General features: G+C 39.2%; 1 protein-coding gene across 1 annotated transcript in view; it reads left to right on the top strand.

The window, feature by feature from the left end:
- The window catches only part of LOC117571211 (uncharacterized), a 73578-nt gene that overhangs the window by 38409 nt on the left and 12261 nt on the right, over nt 1-22908 (top strand). The window contains 5 exon segments of the mRNA XM_034253257.2: nt 9235-9386; nt 10171-10227; nt 15329-15453; nt 15536-15691; nt 18812-19222. Coding sequence (XP_034109148.1) covers nt 9235-9386; nt 10171-10227; nt 15329-15453; nt 15536-15691; nt 18812-19222 — 901 coding nt within the window.

Genomic DNA, 22908 nt, shown 5'->3' with positions numbered 1-22908 from the left:
TCTTCATTGCTTCATCGATTTTGAGCCTTCTGAAGTTATGAGCTGGCACGAACATGACCAACTTAATTGATTTTTTATTAGCGGCACAAAAACGAAGTCATCGAAAAAGCGAGGCTAAAATGCTCATGGAAAAAAAAGCCATTTCGCTATATACTATACCGCTAAATGTATTTTTCATGCGGCTGAAAGGCTGAAACACTCACACACAAACATTTGTTGAGTCTCTCGCACATGAAAACCAATTGACAGTTTTCAATTTAAGTTGCGGAAATATTTTGATTTCCTCTTCTTTTTTTTTGTTGTGTGTTGCGCGCCATATGCGGAATACTTTATTGTTGTTATTGTAGCAATTGAGGGGATGGGGAATGGTGGATAAAACAGCTCAAGCGTCACCGCACCATACCATTTGGCACAAGCATATTTTCCGCTCCATTTCCCAGACTCCCACACACAAACACCGAGCCAGCCAACACACACCCACACCCACACACTCATATATTTTATTTTATTTGCACAAAGCAAAGAAGAAAAACCGCAGCAACCATTTTGTCAGTGCAATAAAAGTTTGCGTGTGAAATGCCTGGCGGGCAGCAGCACCAGCAGTAGCAGCAACGACAGGAGAAGGTGCAGCTGAAGCTGAAACAGAAACTGAAGCCGAAGTAGTTGCCTCTACCACCCAAGGGGGGAGCCGAAAGTGGACGTTGACTCTCATGTTGAATGGGGAGTTGCGAGATGCGAGATGCAAGTTGCGAGTTGTTGGAGTTGGCCTGTTGTCGACTTAATCAGCTGGGAGCTGAGAGACATCCGTCTGCCATGTGGGACATATGCACTTTAAATTATGCATATTATGCCTTGCTATGCCACTAAGTAATTAAGCAGATAGCACACATAGTGTGTGTCTCTCAGTACCTGTCTCCCTCTGTGTGTGCGTTGACTCAAATAAGTACTTACGTGTGTGTATGTGTGTGCGCTAACACATTTTAATTAGAAATGCATGTGTTGAGCCGCAGTCAAGTGGGACACACACCCAAAGAGGGAGAAAGAGAAACTTCTTAGTAGCACATGCAAAAATAATGTTGCCTACTTATTGGGGCAGCTTGATTGATAAGTCAGTTAGCCGCCAATTCGCTTAGAAGATGAACTGAACGAAAGGCAAATGCAAGTTTGATAAATCACTTTTAAGCTGTCACGTGTAAAACACAAGACCATTTGACCATTTATCAGAAAGCCAGCCAGCCAGTGACCAGAGAGCCAGCTAGCTGACCAATCGATGTATCTATATTTATAGGCCCATCAATTATAGCGAAGGGCATTCACGTTTTTATTTTTTATATTCACGTTTTTTTTGTGCTTGTGGTTTTGTAGAGTATATAAATAGCATGGTAAAGAGACTGAATTAGGTTCGTATGAATTGAGTTGCGTAGTTGCAGAACCAAAGCAGATTCCAATGCCATTGGCAAACCGAAAAGATGCCACACACACACACACAAGCTGTGAAAGAGGAATAGACACACATACACAAGCAGCACGTAGCTAGATGGCCTTCTACTTGGTTGAGAGTCAACTGAGTATGTCATTTTATTGAATCAAAAACCACTCAGCTATTGAAAATCAATTTGCACTGCAGCAGCAGCAGCAAAACGTAGGAGCCAAACGTCGTCGCCAAACTGGACCAAGGAACACCTGCCAGGCAGGGAGCCAGACAGACAGAAGGACAGACAAACGGACGTAGCAAGAAATAGGACAATAAATACGCTCACATACACACACACAGAGAGAGAGTTGTCCCAAACACGCACACAATTTTCCACATTTACACTTGCCATAATAATAAAGCGACATAAAAACGCACCCTCCATCGCCTTCTGCATACTTTGAAAAGAACGAGAAAAAAAAATAGAAGCAAAAAAAGAACGAAGAGAAAAGCAAAGGAAATCAGCAGCAGCAACTGAATGTGAAATTTGTTTGGTAGCAAGAGGAAAATGCAATGCCATTTGAGGTATGCTGATCAGCAGTTCCCGCACACGTTGCCTTTTAAACCAATTCCAAATCGAGTTAAGAGCACAAGGACATGCCGCACACACACACACACACACTGAGAGCGGGAGGATGGGAGGTGGGGAGCGAGGTTGTTCAGCCATTCACCTGTATGCAAAATGAAGCGGCAATGCCACTGAAAATTGATGGCAGTCACGTAGAATGTCAGGCAGCAAGAAGAAAATCCATAAAACACAAGTAGAAAACTTGAGGGCAGCATATGAGTTTCCCTTTGTCTGCCTCCCCCTCTCCTAACCCCTTTTTTGTTTTTACTGTGCTACAAAAAATAATAAAAAAGAACAAGCAAAAAATGCAAATTGCAAAAAAAAAGTAGGTAGATAGAAAAGCAGCACGCAACGCAACGCTTTCAGGTGACCAAAGAGGCAGCAACATCAGAGCAACAACTGAGACAAGGTTGCAGCTGCAACCAGTTAAAGTCTCATTAGAGCCCAGTTTTGCGTGTGTGTGTGTGTTTCAGTCCCCTTCTCCTCTTACCTCCTCTTACTACTGGCCTCAGCATTTCACGCAGTTTAACCAACTTGCCCTGGGGACTGAACTCAACTGGACTCGACTGCCATGAAACTGATGCTGTGGCAGCTGCTGTTGTTGTTGTTGTTATTGCTGTTGCTGTTTGGATGCTGCTCTCTGTCGGCTCTGTTTGCTGCCTAATGAAAGCCATAACTGTGCATTAGCACGACTGGCAGTTAGTTCTTTTGGTTTGGTTGGGCTTCTCGTTGTTTTTTCTTTTTTTGTGTTGTAGCCTTAAAGCGGCGATGTGTGAGTGTGTGTGTGAGCGTGTGTATATGGACAATAAAAGGCGGCTTCATATGACATGAAATTGCGGCACGCAGCCATAAAATACGCACGCCCACCCGAAGGCTGGGCAAAATAATAAATAAAAGCTTTCCCCAACAAGCCATGCAAATGGCGCCGCTACGCATCCGTATCCGCATCCGGTTGTCGCTGCCGTGGCTGCCGTGCTGCTGCTGTTGTTGCTGTTACTGTTGCCGGTGTCGGTGTCGCTTGACGTTGGCGTTGGCGTTGTCTCTGCACCGCCGTTGGCGATGCCATTGCCTCGCTTTGGCTCTTTATACGCTGGAGACTGCCACTGAGTATCGACTGCCTTCGGTAAGGCGTTAAGCGTGAGCCGATTACGCGCACTTATCAGACTTGCCTCTCTGCCCAGACTGCCCCAAGGGAAAAAGTACTGGCGTATGGAGCTCTGCAATTGCTGGTTACTTTACTCCACTCTTCACTCTCCATTCTCCTTCTCTTCTTCCTTTCGGCTAGTGCAGCTTTAATTGCTGGCCGTAAAAATTGCTACATGTGTTTTTTAGTTCATCTCAGATATGTGCCTCGTACATTTTTAGTGCAACTCTAACGAAAGTGGGGCATGAATGTGTCTGCAAATTCTTACTGCTTTTAAGGCATTCCGACACTTCATGAATTGATTTTAATGCTGTGCAAACTCGAGCATATTGTAATTGTAAATTCCTGTAATGTATAAATTCTAAGTCAGACACATTGAAATAAATCTACAACTTTATAAGCTTCTATCTCAATCGACTTAATCCGGCAATAAGCTGTAGCCAAAGTCGAGTCTCCATTCAGTTACAACGAGATTTAGCAGAGGGCTTAGATTGACAATAGCTGTTGTCTGTTATTTATGCATATTCGTTGATTACTTAATCCCTTAGTAATTGTCAATCAGCTTGTTGCAGAACTATTAAGCACAAACTTGTCGCCTGGACTTTACAACTATTATTTGAATGATGACTAATGCTTGTGTGATTTTCAAAGTAATTACTAAAATCTTTAAGCGCTAAAATGGAGGCAACTGACTTAAACTTAACTGAAAGCTAAAATCTTTAAAAGTAAATTGTTTTAAAAGTATATTTTCTTTAAAAGATTTTGCAATTTCTTGACAAAGCTTGAAAAGTTGCTAACTTCTTCTAATCGCATTTGATGTGCACCAAATATTAGTTAAAAAGCTTAACTAAACTAACATTTAGTGCTTCTGCCTCTAGCTGCCACAACTTTGCAGTGCATCACGCTAAAAGCTCATTGAACACAAGTTGAAGTCCATTTTGCAGTCATTCGCAGTTATCTTCACAGGCGGCTTTTTGCTTCAAATGAGATGTGACATTTGGGAATTTTGCATTGACAGCATGTGGCGTGCTTTGAGTGTGCTCTTTAATTCAATGCAACCACAGCAAACGCGATGGCGACAGCGAGCAGCACAAAGCAAGAATTACGAGAAAAAATGAAATGGGATTGGGAATGAAAGTGGGATGTGGAATGTGGGAATGGGCAAAACTAATTGCTGCTTTTAGGCGTTAATGAAAATTACAAATTGCGCATACGCCGCGTGGTGTGGCGCCATGTTGGGAAGGGGTGGAGAGAGGGAGAGGGAGTGGGGAGTGCAAAGCATGGATCGATGTTGCATTGTCATTGCATGTGGTTGCATAATCGCTGCTCTACATTTCGCGCTTGGCTGCAGCGCGCCCAACAACAATGATCTCAACAACAAGCAAACCCATTAGAAGTTGCTACATTTTCTCTAAACACAGCAGGAGACATAAAGAGGAGGGGGGAGACGTGTGGCAGCAGACAGACAAGCAGCCACATCACTCCGCTAGCTGCCTGGCTGCCTGGCTGTTGCAGTTTTTGTGTTGAGTCATTTTTGCGCTCAAAAGCACTCACTAAAACAAATAAACACTTTGCGCATTGTTTCGTTTTGACAAATGCGTGTAATTTACGGAAATGTTTGTTTGGGCATCCAGCACCCAGTTCTCTCTTTCTCTCTCTCTCGCTTTCTCTTTTACTCTACTACACTATGTTGCTGTCTCTGTTTAAAGTCTGCTGCCTCTGTGTGTGTCGTTTCATGTTTGCTAAATTGTCTTAAGCATATTTGCACGGCACTCATATGAAGCTCGAGCCGTGCTCGGCTTTGCAATTAGTTGGGCCCCGCTCTAAAAGCCATGAAGTAAACGCCGCCTGCATTGCACACTAATGACTGCGTCCCTGCAACAGCAGCCTACGGAGGAGGCGCAACAAAATGCCAAGCGAGCGGCATTTGAAAAAATATGGGTTAACAATGCCTCAACTACGGCTGCTGCTGCCGCTGCTGCTGTTGCTGCTCATCAAAGTGGCAATAAAATATGCGCATATCCACGCGCTCGAATAGCTCATTACAACAAGTGATAGTATCTCTTTGTGTATGTGTGTGTGGCATGCCCCTTTTCACTCTAGGGTTGCAATCTAGTCTGCCAGATGAAGCGCGAAATAACTAACTGAGATTGCCTTTTTTTTGTTGTTCCTCTGTTGCTCTTCTCGTTGTTGTTTTTCATATAATGGTCAGCTTTTGTTGCGGTCTTAATGAGGCAAATTTTTAGTTGCGCCTTTTGTTGATCCAACTTGAACATTTCTTGGCCGCCTTTTGTTGTTTTATTTGAGGGAGATAGAGGAACGGGTGGGGGAGAAATGCCAAGTGGACGGCAATTTATGATACCTTTGTGGTTTCAATATTGCGCCAGGCAAAAGAGTAGAGAGCAACATAATTAAAAATTGTGACAGTCATAAATTTTTCGTTTCGGGACTTTTTTTTTGTTGTATTTCGGCCAATTCCCACGAGTCCAGGCGATAGCAAAACCTTCGTCTGTTTGCCTCATCATCAGCATCATCATGAAGTCAGCTCAAAAAAGTTCTTCTTTGCAGTTCGTTATTAAAGTAACTGCGGCAAGTGCTGGCTGCTGCTGCTGCTGTTGGACTTAAAAGCCACTTTCGACAAGTTGCAAGGAAATCAATTAGAGCGCATTATATGCAACTGAAGTTGCACTCAAAAGCACTTTAAAGTACGGCCAAAGGCAAGCGCAAAAGGCAAACGCCGAAGCCGAAGCCGAAGAGACAAGGGCAACATTTGATTCCTCTTTTCATTGTGCAGCTGCTGCATGGCCACTGATTGCTGAGCTGAGCGACAGAGATAGATAGAGACAGAGACAGAGAGAGAGGGAGCGAGGACAACGCCCACATTTGGGTTCCCGTTTTTGCAGCTAGTTGGCCCTGACAGCAGCGAGTCCGGGCGATAAAGCAGCCCCAGCAGCTGCGGGTTACAGTTGCCAACAGAATGCGGACGGCGACTATGATGAAGACTGAGACATGAACTGTGACTGCGACTGCGACTGAGGCTGGCAACTGGCAACTGGCAGCGGGCAAGCTGGCGACAGGAGGCCAGGCCCACTAGTGTTGTAAAGTGTCAAAACGTGTACTTGTCGCTGGCAGGATGCGCGGCGGCTCCTTTAATTTGAATTTTATGCACTGCATGCATAAATTTATGGCACAGGACACGCCCTCAACGACAATGACAAAGGCAACATGACAGCCACATGTCCATTACGGCCACCAGCCACCCAGCAAAACACCCACAACACACAAACACACACACACAGAGACACACATGTAAAGATAGAGACACTTAAATGTCCTGCTGCTGCTGCTGCTCCTGATGCTGGTGCTCAACGTCAGGCAACAGCTTCTTATCTTGGCCTCTCCCATGTCTTTTTGGCCCCTACAATTTTCGTCTTTCACTTTTCCTCCTCCTTCTCCTCTTCATTTGTCTCAACTATGCTGCTCTTTAATTTGCGCTTAAGGTCTTTCGCTTGAAATTGAAATTAATCTTAATTTAAATGCTGTATGCATATTAATTGTGGATAAACGCAATCACCGCTTTGCCAACGCACAGCTTTGTCATCCAAATGAAATGCATTTTTAATTGCGGCCGAGCACAATTATTCGTTTATAAATGCATTTTTCTCGCTTTACGTTTATGACAATCAAAAGAGCAATTCATAGTTGCCAGCCACATATAACATATGAAATTGCATTGCTTGTGCATTGTGTGCAATTCATATCGATAGCTCACTCATACTCACTCTCTCTCTCTCTCTCTCTCTCTCTCTCTTTTGCTCGTTTTGCCTATCCCTGGGTGGCAAGCTTAATATCCTGCTGTCAGACATGAGGACGAGCTTACGCCCTGGTGCCAATCTACTGTCATGCCTCTTGCCTCTGTCACGCGTCTCCCTTGCCCAAAAACATTAAAAAAAAAACAAAAAACAAAAATAACAACACGGAGAAAATAACATGTCGAAAATAGTATTCGCAATTCACATCAAAAGGCAACAGCAGTGGCAACAAACTGCACGCGCCTCGTTGCATTATAAATGTTGCAATTGGTGAGAGTGCTGAATTTTGAGTTGTTACTTTTGTTATTGTCGTGGCAAGGCTATACCAACCAATCGTCTGTCTGTCTGCCTGTCTATCTGCCTGTCTCCTAGTTGAAAACATACGATGAGTCAATATCATTCTTGGCAATTGCACACAACGCTCTGCTCAGCTCAGTACTGCCATCAATGTGCAATGACACGAGCCCAAAGTGACAACTGAAAAGTTCAATTATATCCTTTTGGAGAGTGTGCGAATAATATTGCGAACAATTGTCTGAAAGTGTCCATTTATTTCTCTTTAGCTTTATGTCAAGCACAACACGTGCATTTTATTAACTGTGCTTCGATTCCTTTCTTCCTTCCTTCGATTGTCGCCATGTTGTTTTGTATAATCCCTAAATGGCTTTCTAAGCTTTGAGTTATTCGGAAGTTGAAGAAAATATTTTCTGTTTAATTTTAAAACGGGCTTAGGAAATAAAAGTCCTTTTGTAAAACAAGTTTATAAATAGTTCAAGCTATAATAAAATACTAATAGAATCAAGTAACTAATGAAAATACTATAAATCTAAAATATACTAAAATAATTTTCTTGTGCTTTAACCGAGAACAATTTTTTAATTGTGTATTTTCTGTGTACTTTGTTTATCTGGGTTGTTTCCACTTTTTGGTATATTTTGAACATAATGGTACATTAATATACCAAGCGTATGTCATTTCTTGTTTGCTTTGATTGATAATCTGGTATATTTTGCAATCTATGATATATATTGAGCATATATAGTGGTATATTAATATACCAAATATAAGCTTCGGTGTATTTCAGCATTTATCCGGTATATTTTAAGTAAAATACTGCAATGTTTTGCTTTCATTTAAAATGAGTTGCGAGTATCTCACAGTCTAGTACACTAGTTTCATAAAGAAATTTGTTTCTACTCAACGCTGCTAATTAGTATCATTAAATGGATTGTATGAGTTTAGAAATAAAATAATTAATTCAATAATAAGTATAGCAAACAAATACTACAACTTTTGTTCTTATTCCAATTTATGCTTTCACTCGCCTGCATTTTTTTGCAGATTTATTTGCCAAGTACTTTGCGCTTTACAACAGAAACAGCATTGCTGTCTAAACAGAATGTGTCTGGGAAAAAACACAAGTCAAAATCAGTTCTTGCAGATGATTTATGCAACAGAAATGTATTGTGCCGCTTTTTCACAATGTGCAACTAAATCGCATTTAATCGAAATTCCGTATGCCATTAAAAGAGCCACAGGATAAACAATTTCAGCATTTATTGCTGAGGCCACTTAAGTACTGCACTCTGATAACCACAAGAGGGAGAGAGAGAGAGTAAGAGAGAGATAGTCGCAGAGACAGAGACAGAGAAAGGGTATTACAATGATGGGCTAACTAAACTGTGACCAAATGTCACACGTGGTTTTAATTATCGTTACAAAGTGCCATGAATATATGTACGAACGTGTGTGTGTCTGCTCTGTACTTGTGTTTGTGTGTGTGTGTGCGTGGCATAATTACATTTTGTGGAATTGAGCAAAGTGTTGATTATTAATTAAAATAGCTTTATTTGGCACGACACGCACTGCACAAATGGCTGTCGAGTGGAGCGGAGCGGAGTTGTTGGCTGCCTATCACAATTTATATCAAAATATCTGAATATCAGTTAAATATTTAACATTTGCCTCTAAATTGCGTATACGTAATACGTATACGTATGCATGTAATTATGCCATAACGAGCTTGTTTCGCTCTCTCTCAATTTATTCGTCTTTCTGCCTCGCTTCTGTGAGTTGCTCTAATGACTGTAATTAAAGTGCAACGTGAGACGTTTAAACATCGACTGGGTCAATTGCTTTTGGCCAAATGTGTGTGTGTGTGTCTGGAAATTTGCAACTGCGGCTAACTAACTTTTCATTTCATTTCTCTTTCTCGTCTCTTTCAAAATATTTGCAGAAGGAGTTATTCGTTAGCAAAGTTGAGCCAACTTCGCCGCGAAACGAACGCAAATTTTCCGCTGCCACAGCGCCATCGATGAAAACAAAGTGGCTGAAAGCATTTAAGAGCCTAAAGCCGGCGGGTTCTGGTTCAGCACAACAATCAGATAGGTGAGTTTTAACAACCAATGCTTCTGTTCCCTCCTTCCCCCGCCATCCAAACACGTTCCGGCAATTTTCCGACCCCAAACCCCATTTATGTATCTATCCGTTATATGTATATCTTATGTGTATAAGCCTCCCACACACATTTCCCCATTTAAGCCAAACAAACAAAATACCATAGCAAAAAATACTCTGCACATTATACAGTTGGCGTCGAACGGCAGCACGACGCAGAAAAGCGTCGGAAAATCGCTGGAAAATAGTCAGCAGCAGTTGAGGAAAAAAATTGCTACAAATGAAGCGCAGCAGCATTTTAATATGGCTAAAAGCCGCGAAAAATATGCCATGAAGAAGCCGAAAATTTTGGTCTGAACGACTGGCAGCAAATAGAACATTTTGCAAATCCACTTTTCCGCATTCCCGCAGTTTATGCAACAATTCAAATTTTTCGACTGCACTTTGCCGTTAAGTAATTTAATCACTGTGAAATGGAAATAAAAAACGGAAAAGCATAAACTGCAGCCTTTGAGTTGAATTCTGTGGTTACACAACCGCACAACTCTGCGCCTCGTCCTCCTTTTGAAACATCCTCTCACCTGACCACAGTCCATAACATAAAAATATGAATGTTAAGTTTAGTTAAGGCAAAAACTTTTGAGCTTATGAGTGAGCTGCATTTACTAATGTTACACTTACTTCTTTCCCATAACATCTTGTGATATCTTTTCATTTCGTTTTGATTAACATTCGATACATTGAATTAAACAATACGTATTTAACGATCGATCAGCCAACAACCCCGACAAAATCAAATGTACCACGCTGTATCGACCGTGTTGACCTTGAGGTAACCAAAATTTATCAAACAAACTACAAAAAAAAAAAAAACAAAATACAAATTAACTCAATTCATTCTTTTGCTTTTAATGTAATCGAACATAAACTCTAAATGAAATTTCAACTAAATTACAAAAATCAATTAAACATTTTGCTTTTGCTTAGCGCTTGACAAACAAATAAATATTCGCTGTAAATGTTGCACGCAAACGTAGAAAACTCCTCCCCAAATATTAGAACTAGCAATGACAATTGAATTGTAAGCTGAAAACTGCACTGAAGCAGCCAACAAAGTGTTCAAATTGAAATTCATTTAATTTATTTTGATTGATATACATTTTGTATTCGATTTGTTTTTATTTTTAATATCATTTTGCATATTTGTGCCAACCATAAAATGCACCTGCGTCTGCTGCACCATCGATCACAATTCGTTTTGTTCGCAAATCAATTAAAATTGAACTAAAACAAAACAATGTTAGATAACTGCTGCCAACAACTGCAAAACAAACTTGGCCAGAAATTGTTGCCAACTAAAAAAAACTATAAATAAATAAAGGGGATAAAAAGAAAAGCGTCTGCTTCACTGTGTCCATATGTGTCCTACACATTTGGGCCAGTAAATTTAACTTGGCGCCGAGTGAAAACATTGAAAAATATGCGAAAAATTGCTGGCTATAAATTTCGCCTCGACTTGCCTCGCCATAGACACCCGCATATCGAACAGGCTGCCAGATAAATTGCATTGGCATTGGGCATTGCAACCTCCTCACTTGCATCCCAGTGTCGCATTCGCATTCGCTTTTACATCCGCATCGAATTGGCTACCGTTTATGGTATTCCCAATGGGCCAATGCCGACAACATTTTTTTCTGTTTGTTTTTGGTTTCTTTTGTGCTATTTTTGGTAGCATTCGCCAACTATACTTAATACCATGCCGACAGCTTGCGCTGCAAACGATGATAAATCGAAAATCTTCTCGGCTTAGAGCGAGATAGATACAGATAGATATATAGTTGAAGAGCGAGATGGGTAATGATAACTCGTCAGCTTGCTATGGAATTATGGCCAGACTGCGGCGGCAGCTGTGGCGATGGCGACGACGGCGACACATTTGCAATTTTAGTTGCAGCTCTTTTACATTCATCAACTCCCCGACATGTTTATCAGTGTTTTTTTTGGTGTGGAATACTGCGATCCTTAAAGTCAAATCAAACACCACTGCAATGGCAACCAAACAATTTAATATAAACATTTGCAAACGTGACAAGAAAATCACACAGTTCCAACTTTTCTTATATTGCAAAAGTTTTCGCATTGCGCTCCAAAATTACTAATGCGACCCCTTGGCCGCTATCCGTATTTTGTTTTTGTATTTTTGTTGTTTTTATTTTGCCAACTCTGCGCTCTGCGGGTTTATTTTTCTTCGTTTTTGTATTTGGCACAGCCAAAAAAGTTTCGCTTGTGCATTAATGAAAAATTTATAATTATTTTCATGACCCTTTCTTTTTTTTTTTTTGTGTGTGTGCGTTGGTTGATAAATAGAAAAACATGCATTTTGCTAGAATCCCGCAACTCCTACGCAAGCATACTTACTTCCTCAAATGTACATTGAATCACCATGAATATATAACTCTACATATAATAATCACACACATAATTAGAGCTTAGTACCCTGTAAACATACGCATAATACTTATATAGTGTAATAAATAAATATATAGTATAATAAACTCTTTACTCCGTAAGTGTATATAGAATCGTATAAATACATATATTAAACTAAGTTCTCCAACTACAATATGTACTTTATGTGTTATAATAATATTTAATCTGGAAGTAATAACTATGTATAGCATATAAAATATACTTTTTTGATCACAAATATTTTGCAATGCAATAATTCTAGGGAAATCTTGTTAGAAGCAATTGAGGTAGAAAATCTTTATTTGCTAACGAGGATCAAAGCCAATTTGTTTACATATTTAGTCTGTCTGCAATACAAAGAATTTATTTATTTTGTTAATCCACTTCACACATAAATTGCATTGCAATATTTCAAGAGAAATCTTGTTAGTCAGCTGTTAAATCACATGTCAATTGCTCTCTCTTAAAATAGAACAACTTTATTTGCCAGCGAGGATCATAGCCAATTTGTGTACCTATTTAATATGTCTAGCTTATAAAGAATATACATTTTTGACTTTCTGTTAAATCCAGCTGTTAAATACCATATAGAAACTTCGTTTGCTAGACAATTTGTTTTCACATTTAATACATTTGAAATATAAAATATATCTATGTATATTGATCCACATGACCCATGTTTTTCATACTATCTAATAATTCTCAATAGATTCAAAGAAAAGCTTGTTAGTCACCTGTTAAATGACTTATTTGCTCAGCAATATAAATTATGCAACTCAATTTTAATACAGACAAATGAAAGTTTGTATATTTATGTTCGAACATTTCTTAAATCTGCATATTTTACGTATGGGAATTTATTGACAAAGTCAAATGGCAACAATTTTCGTTTTTTGTGTAGATGTATAAACCGAAAATATGTGTAGGACAGCTGTTTGATATTTAGAGCCTACACAAATCAATTTAATTTTATATTAAAATTATAACATTTTTGTGGTACATAAATTTTTGTAGCTTCCAGCATCTGTCTAATTTAGTTTATGTTTATGTATGACAAAAAAAAAAAACGCCCAAAGCATTAATTTGGCAATGGACTGTGTAGAAGAGAGATATCAATTAATATATTTAATAATAACTAATTCTATTTAGCTAGGCTTATGGTTCATTAAAATAATTAGTAAATTCAAATATTTAAAGCTAGAAAAATTATATTTTGTAGCAAATGTTGCGCCTTTTCTTAACGGTTTGTGTGTGTGTGTTTGTGTGATGAATGAAACCAAGTGTAATTATTTTCACTTGAAAAGGTAGAAGAACAATGCGAAAATTTGTATATTTTGCACACATCTGTAACAACTTTATAAGCCAACGTGCTGAACTGAACTGAATTGCTGTCTGTCTCTCTGTCCGTCCGTCTGTCTGTTTGTTTGTTTGTTTGTTATTGTGCACAATATAAGCCACTTACAAACAATAAGCGTCGAGAGTTGGCCCACTTCCATTACCACTTGTCAAGGATGTTCTCGTCCTCAGCCCGGGTCTTCACCCCGCTCTCGACTCGTGGCTGCCCGCTGTGAACAATTGCAGCATTGTCTGCCAGTATTGTCTCTCTTGCGTTCCCATCGCCTGTCTGTCTGTCTCTCCATCCATCTGTCCAGCCATTTGGCTGTATATTTTTCTGGTAAATAAAACAGAGCCAAAAAGGAAAAATCACCAGCAACAGCAGCAGTAACAGCAACAGCAGCAACATCAGCAAGGGCAACAGAATAAAAATAACAACAGCAAATTGGTTATGTTCGGGGGCAAATGCTATGCATATAAATATGACATCAAATTATTGAGATACACGAGAAATGCTTTTATAACACAAAAAATATAAGAGTATATTCCGATTATAATGAAAATTTGCAGTTGTCCCCATTTTCCGAGTTGACTGAAAGCAGCTGCAACTGCAAGCAAGCTGCAAAAAGTTGAAGGGATAAAAGCAAACAGAAACAACAAAACGAAAACCACGGAAATGTGTTAACAAAGAATGAATTAAATACACATTTGTTGCCATTATATTCTTGTAGTTTTCGATTTAAATTTCCCTCACGTTCGTAATCAGATAGAATAAATACGCTGATTCGTCAAAAAGTTCTCTAGCTCCTTGTACATATAATAAAAAAAAGAATATATCTACTATTTTCAATCAGTTATTCTATTAAAAAAAAGAAGAAAAAAAAATATCCGAATTCTGAACTTACTCAAAATAAAAAAATAAGCAACATTGATGAATATGTTTCAATACTAAACTTGAATTTTGATTTTATTTAAATCACAAGTTTACTTATACATTTCATGGAACTGTTATCCAATAACCCAAGAATTTTTAGAATGAAATATTCTTATTTCCTGACAAAACTCTCAAAGCAAGAAGCATGAGTTAAGCTTATATTTTTCGGTATTGAACTTGAATCCTAAATTTATCTATAAGGATAACTATTTCACATTCTAATTTCATTCATCTGCGAGTCTAACAAATATAAAAAGATAAATTTATTTAAAAGACATTCCATGAAAGGATGTTAAACTTGAATCCTTACATTTAGTGGTTACATAAGAAAGTTCTCCGATAACTCTAGAACTATTAGAAATGAGTTTTTACATTGAATTGGGTATTAAAGAAAAAATAAATACGAAATGAAGAATTTTTTAATATATTTATCCAAATTTCTAACTTGAGTAGAAGGACTAAAATTAACAAATTAAAATATTACAACACATGTTTTCCTTGAGAGAAATACAATTTCCAAAAACCCTTTTATTTCATATACCTTTACAAACTGATCAATCTTTGAATGTAAATATGATAAGAGTATTTGATGGAAATGAACTAAATTGAATGTTCGCTGTCTATACAAATAAATTTACATATGCGAAATGTTGAACACATGTTTATTGTATGGAATTTAAACAAGAGTCCTGTGATTAATGTTCATTTGGCATTGTGCGTTTCCATTGTTTGCTGTTGTCATTGTGCATATTTATTTAATGTATTTATTACATGGAATCTATATACATGCATATATTCGTATTTATGTACAGACAATGCTCATCCCATCTGTAAAATGCAAATTTACACTTTATTGTGTACATATGTTGTTATGAGCAGATTTATATAGACATATATAAACATTATTGTATTGTGGTTGACACAATAATTACATTTTGGTGAATGGTAAATGGTGAACACAAAGCGAATGCAAAGCAAAAGTCGCAACATTTGACACACTTTTTTGTGATTGGATTGGATTGAATTGGATTCAAAATGAACTCGATCTCTCGTATATACTCGTATATATTAGTTGTATAATTTTCTGTGTGTCTTATTTAGACAGACACAACCAAAGGGTGTGTGACAGACAAAGAGAGAGAGCGAGAGAGTGGAACAGTGATGTCTGATATTATGTCTATTGCACTCTTCACAGGCGTAATGGTGCCTCGAATGCCCCATCGGAGTCGCTGCGTCCCAATCTGGATGGCAGCCATCATCTGCAGGAGTACACGTACAAGAAGATAACGGCCTGTGATGTCTGCTCGCAAATTCTGAGAGGTGCGTATACTTAATATGCTGGTCGAGCTTAACGGGTTTAACGGGCCACATCTTCATCTTCGTCATTGTCTTCATTCTGCAGGTCACACTCGTCAGGGGCTGCGGTGTCGCATCTGCAAGCTGAATGCCCATGGCGATTGTGCCCCAAATTTGCCACGTTGCCAGCCCAAACAGAAGCTGTTGCGTCGCCAGAAGAGCACTTCGGAGCTGGAGAATCGTGTTGATATCGAGGAAGAAAGTAAGTATACTTTGCGCCCACTCGCATTTCTCGGCGCTCTTCTCTTATAACTTTAGCTCATCACGCGCTTCCCCACTCCCAAACAACAAAAAAAAAAAGAAAACAAACAACAAACCCCCAACAAAAACTAACAACAATAACACTTGCAAAAATATACTCGTACTTCGTATGCTTGCCATTTACGTGAAAGCCAGAATTAACATATATGTATAACCAAAAGGGGACCTATGGCGAGTTGCCATCCTTGTGTACTGTGTAACATTAACGACCCACCCAAAGGTGCCATGGGTTTTTAGCACCTATTTTGTAACTCCGAGTCTTATACTTACTCGTATTCGTGTTCCAACTCCGACGCTTGCATAAGAAAGCAGCTCAACCCCATCAAAAAACCCTTTCGAGTGTTTAAGCTAAAAACTGGAATTACATTTACCTTGAATTTTTCTTTTAATTTTTGTTCTCTTTGTTTATGTTGTTTTCCGTTTTTTTCTTGTTGTTGAGTTTTTCTGTTTGGGGGAACAACTGCAAGATGTCGATGCATTTGCATGGCCAAAACCAAAAACCAAAAAACAATTTGATGTCCTGCTCGAGAAATGGTTCGTGGTGTGTGTTCTCCTGGCCAAATGTGAAGTGTGTGTTGTATGTGTATTTCAACCCCCCGAAAAAAACATGGGCATAACCCATTACCTGGTTATTTCCAACCGATTGCATGCCACGTCCGAACCAAAAACCAGCACATTTCAGTAGCTAGTCGCACTCGAGTCGAGTCGAGAGTCGAGTTGAACTGAACTGAACTGAGGCTGAGCTGAGTTGACAGCTGTCAAATTGTCGAGTAAGAGTAGAACGCATCCTGCGAATATTGATTTGACCGGGTTTTGCTCTCTCTCTCTCTATGTGTGTGTTTGTGCTGTTCAAAACCCATTCAAGGAGTGAAGGGCTTCAGTTGATTTCCACAATGGATTTATGGCACTCGTGGGACTAACTGATTGCGTCATTTCTGATTTCTGCCACAATTCGCAACATTTCAACAAGATATCTGATCTTTTTTTTTTGTTATATTTTTTATATTTCCCTCGTTTTTTCATTGTGTTGCTTTTTTTATTAGCGTTGCATTTATTCTGTTTCTGTTTTTTTTTTTTTGTCAAGTGGATTCATTGTATTCGGTTTGTTGTAGATGATTTGTGGCGAGAATAACGAGGACTCTCTGTCCACTTAACTTATAATTGAACTGTAGCTAACTAGGCAAATCTTTACGTATACGTAATTTTTTTGATATACTATGTAGAAGTACGATTTAATTGGGGCTCAGTCATAAATATATTTCGTTGCCATTACATTACAAGCGACAAAACTGAGGCAAGTACACAGCTCGAGTTAAGCAATGAGCGAGTTGAAAATATTTGTTAATTATGGCTAATCGGTAGTAGATGAAAGTATTACAAGGCTGTTGATACTGATGACTTTTTGCCAGTATAAAGTTTAGTTGGAGAAGAGCCAACAAAAGTAGTTTAAGAATGCATAAGAATTAATGGACTAAAGTTCAATTTTATTCAATCAATATATGCTCTCTCTTGCTTCGCTCGAGCTGCTTACTTAGCTGCCACATAAATAAATAAAAACCAAAAACAAAAATTTTAGTTTCAACACCCGTCAACAAAAATACTCAATAAATGTAAAATATAAAATCCTTTTCCCCCTAACAACACACATAAATGAATAACCGAACAAACGAATATGAAAACGAATACGAATCGAATCGAATTGAATTGAATATCGAAACATAAAACCACATAAAGCATCGCCACAGGAGTCCGTGGCGGCCGATGAGCAAAATCAAAGCGCAAATCTGTTGAATGTGCCCAATACGAAATTCCGTCAAAAGACGCCAATCATCAATCGCATTGCGCAACTAGGTACCGAATGTACATATAATACTACTATACTATATTTATAGTATATTATCATACTTATATTGTATGCGCAAATGATACTCGATTGACATGCGCTTGAATTTTGTGTTCATTTATCTTTACACTCTTTGGTTTCGATTTTTTAACGTTTTATGAGTTTTTACATATTAATCGGTTATTGCAATGATTGATTGTTGCGCTTTGATTCACCTACTACTAATTAGCGAGACAAGAATGAAACAATTTAACCAACCAAAAAACAAATTTAATATAATTATAATACTATTTGAAAACAAGCTACGCAAATTAACACAAGCAAAATCCATTCAAAACAAAATACACACAAACAGCAGGGAAAATCGGTAGAGAAAAACACATTAATTCATATTGAAAATCGCAGCTGAACAATAAGATTGCGTAGTGGAGCATGTGCTATAGCTGTCATTAAGTATATCTTATTGCCACCAACAAAATGAAAACAACAACAACAACGAAAACAAACCACACATTGTATTATTAAAATTCGGTATTGAAAGTCCTTTCTTTTGAGTCATAATTTAGCTATCATCAAATATATAATGTTGTGGATCAATCGTCGTCATCTTTTAGCGTTCGATTCCCATCTTGATGTCGCTAGAGTTCTAGCTCACCCAAAAAAAAAAAAAAAGGCAAACAAAAACTTTAAATCAAATTGAGTAAATTTTGATACTTGATTAACATAACATTTAATTAGTAGCCGTACTTAAGTATAATCGAAATCGAAATACAAACACACTCAGACACAAGCACATACATTCACATTGAGCATACTTCTCCCCCGCCCCCTATCGATAAGACGCCCTCCTCCACCCCCTGCGTCCGCCCTCTCAAAACATTTGATATTAATCGAAAGCGATCAACCACTTGCTAAATTTAACTAATGCACTTCAAAAATGCACATCATCGAATCGAATCGCAAATCAAAAATCGTTTTGAAATTGAACCAAAATCAAAAATCGAAATCGAAAACAAAAATCAAATCACCACTTGGCCAACCACTGTTCACGCCCACGTCCACGCCCACGCCCACCACCAACAAAACAATGGCAACTAATCAACTGCTACGGCACCCAAAAAAATTGAAAAAAAAATTGACAAACAGAAATTACCGAAATCGATCAAATTTATCGTGTGCTGAAACAAGCCGGCGAACTCAAATCCGGGCATCTTCCAGCCGGCGACAAATCCATCCAGATGCAGGGCAAAACATTGGACAACGTTGGAGTCTCAGTCGTAGGAGGAGCGGGAGCTCCGTCGGCCAGTAGCAGCATTGCGCTGCCGCTGCAGCCACTGAGCGGCAACGAGCGGCCACCAGCGCCGGAAATTCCCATTGTGAATGTGCCGACACACGACACGACACAGCTGGATCAACTGTCGCATCCACATCAGCAGCAGCATCCACAGCAGCAGCAGCAGCAGCGAAGTCTGGCATCGGTGGCACAGGCGGCAGCGGTGCGAGCGGGCCGCGGGGTGCGTCCCCCGCCTGTGGCAATGCCCATACTGGGCGTGCAACTGCAACAACAGGAGCTGCAACAGCAACGTGGCGGTCTGCCGGTGCCCACACAAGATATCTCTAGTAGCTCAGGTCCGCAAAAAAAAAAAAACAAAAAACAAAAGCAACAAAAAAATAATTGCAACAAAGTAGCTTGTTGTTACTTCTATCTCTCTCTCTATATCTATCTCTATCTCTCTCTCTCTCTGTCTCTCCAACTATTTCTATCTGACTCTGCTCATCATTTCATAAATTCTATCTTGTTTTACTTTGTTTTCCACTTTTTAGTTGCTGTTCCTTTGACATTTTTATGGTTTGTAGCTTTGGTTTCACATTTCTCGTTAACCTCGCTCTCTTTTCCTCTCTATCTATGGTTCCTTTCTCTCTCTTTCTCTTGGTTTCGTACACGACATTCATCCTGTGCCGTAGTAGCATTAAATCAATCAATCAATCAATCAAGTCAACATTTTCTACCATTTCGTTTCGTTGAACTTCAAATTCAACTTTAAGTAAATACTTGAGCGCAAAAGTTGAAAGTATGTTAACCACACCCCCCGCACACACACACTCACACACACGCTCACTCACACATACGCAAGCATATATTATACTATACTTAGTCATACTCTCACAGTCAGTCAATCAATGAGTTCAAGTCGTGCCCTTCAAGTCCTTTAAATATGCTCCTCTATTTCACCTCTCTCTCTGTCTGTCTCGCTCGCTCTCTCTGCTAAATGCTGTTACTGCACTTGTAGCGCATCCCCTTACACACACACACACACTTAGACACACACATAGAGACACTCATATTTATAACTAGTATATTTATATTATATATTTAATTGCATAATCTATTTGAAAGTACATTTTCGATTGCCATTGCGCATACGCCCCGTTGCTTCGCCTTGCCATTGTTGCTAACGCTCCTCCGCTTGCGATTTTAGACCAACACACAAACACAACCACACACACATACAGATATGTAGCCATGCATTTTGCGTAACAAAAATATCACAAATGCTTTTTGCTTAGAGACTGTCAAACTGTAGCATTAGCTTAGTTCATTTTAACTAGCGTTAGCCTTAGCTATTAACTATATTGTCTATATACTACATATAAATATATATATTTGGTATTTAGTTGTATTTTGTATATGCTAATCATACCTTTTCATTTTCCCACACACTCACACTTAAACACACAAACACTGACACACTGATATCAATATCTAAATTAATAATTAACTTAATTAAAACTTTGTTGTAAGCTCTCCAACTAAAAAGTAATTACATGCTTAAATAGGTCATTTATTAAATATATTACAATATATATATGCATCTATTTGACTTATTGCTTATTTGTGTGAGTGTGAGTGCGAGTGCAAATGTGAGTGTGTGAGTGCGCAGTGAATAACTTTGCTGAGCTTTTCGAGTGCTCAAACCAATTTCTCCTCCTCTCTTTGTGTATCTATTACTGTGACCCAAATAACAATTGAATTGCGCAGCTGTCGACACAACGAATACTCAATACACTTTGCTAAGCAATTATTCCGAAATTTAAACTATATTCTAAGCAGTGTATGCGGCTTAGTCGGTGTCTGCCCTTTGCAAGTGCATCGTGAGGGCCCAAGTTACAATATCAAAAGCAACCATGCAAGAATGATTTTCAATTGAAAAGCGACGCAGCGAGCTGGCAACACAATTTGTACACACCCCAACCCTTTCTCCTTTCTCTTTCCCCTTTCTCCTTTCTCTTTTACTCGCCCTCGCTTACTTTGCTCCCTTGGAGAGCGATCAGATTTAATGGCAATGCCTATTTGCAATCTGTCGCACTCGAGTGCATTTGCTTTTGCCACAAAGCGCTGTTCGGCCTCCCATGATTAGCGACAACTTCATCACTTGCAACATGCCACATGCCAGCGGCAAGGCAACCTTGCAACCTTGCAACCGCCACACTAACTGCAGCATTCCCTCTGTGGCTGCTGCCTGCCAATTAAGCAAAAGTGTGTGTGCTGCTGATTTGCAGCTGATGTTGCAACCTTAGTTGTTATTGTTGCACCACACACATATTGCTGCAGATAATATTTTATGGTTTGCTGGCCAAACTGGCAATTGGCAATTGGATAATTTGCCAATATGTTTATAATTGCCACGCACACACAATTGATCTGAGATTATTGTACGCTGACTTCTCTGGGCTGATTACGTACTCATAATATGAATTTATGGCCTCCCGAAATTAGCAGAAACCCAAAAACACAAACACGAAACACACACACACGTTATTTGATTTATTGATTGTGCAACAATTCGAAATTAACACACAACAAAATGTTTTCTCGTGTCCATCTTTTTGCCAACTTTTGTTTCGCTTGCCTAAACCAAAAAAAAAAAAAAATAAATAAATCAAATTTCTAAACCAAACAAAAATAAACACTTCAACAACTTTGATCAACAACAATCAACGAAGATCAACGTTATGCTGCGCCTTATGCGCCGGTCTCAAACATGTCCAGCTCAGCGTACATCAGCAGCGGCTTTGGCATTAACTACTACACAGCCAGCGCACTGCAACAGCAACAGTTACAACTACAACAGCAGCAGCAACAGCAATTGACCGCAGCAACAGTCGGTTATCAACAACAGCAACCGCAGCAGCAGCAGCTGCAATCATCGCCAGCACATCAGCAACAGCAACAGCAGCAAACAGGCGTGTATCTACAAAATGATTCGGGAATGCGACGTCGATTGTTTGCCGGATTTCGTCCGTTGTCCGGGTTTGGACGGATGCGGCAACAACGCTCGTCACAGCAGCAACATCGCTCCATATCATTGCCAGAAAGTAATTACGTGACATACAATCTTCATCAACATCAGCAACAACAACAGCAATCAACAACAACAACAGACCAACAACTAAAACAACACTACTACTACTTTTATCACCATCACCATCACTATCCACACGAAACAACACCTTCTTCTTCTACTTCTCCTGCTGCTTGCAACCGCACGAAACGTGCAACACGTTCCGTCAACGATTTGTGCGGCAACTATTCGTTTGATTCTGTTGCAGCACCAACAATCTCAACAACATCAACAACAACAACATCTACAACAACAACAACTACTACTACTACAACAACAATTACAACTTCATCTTCAACAACAACTACAACAACAACAACAACAATGAACCGTTCTTTTTGGAATTGTACTGCATTTTATTCCAATTGGATGTTTTTATAGCTGTTTAGTGTCGCATCTCTTAAATGTTGTGTGTGTGTGTGTTTACAGTATGTGTGTACGTGTGTGTGTGCTGCGTTGGTGTGTGTGCGCGTGTGTGTGTGTTAAATGTATAGCTTAAGTGCACCCCCGCTGTCTCCCCTTATTCCCAACCCCTGCGCAATATTACTTTACTTTAATTTGAAGCGAGACAACAAAACTTGGCTTAAACAATACCCCCAACACGCCAATTAGTCTTAACCCAGTTTACACTTCAGGCAAACGGCTCATTTCCGGCTCGGCAGCAACAGCAACAATGCGCCTGCCACATTGGCATAATTTGTATACATGGCCAAGAGAGAGCGCGAGCGAAAGTACGCGCAACTTGCAAAGCAACTAAAGAAGCAACTTGCAACGGCTGCTGCCGTGTAAATTGCGCACCATTGTCAGCTTTTGTGCCATGCTAAAGAAGGAACGACAAAAAAAAACGAATGGCAAAACAAGCACCAAATGCTTTCTTCAACATGCCGAATAAGAAATACGCTTGCAAGCGGA

The sequence above is a fragment of the Drosophila albomicans genome, chromosome 3, assembly GCF_009650485.2.
Source record: "Drosophila albomicans strain 15112-1751.03 chromosome 3, ASM965048v2, whole genome shotgun sequence".
NCBI classification, from domain to species: domain Eukaryota; kingdom Metazoa; phylum Arthropoda; class Insecta; order Diptera; family Drosophilidae; genus Drosophila; species Drosophila albomicans.
Note: the sequence above shows the minus strand (reverse complement) of the source record. Positions and strands in the feature narration are given on the sequence as shown.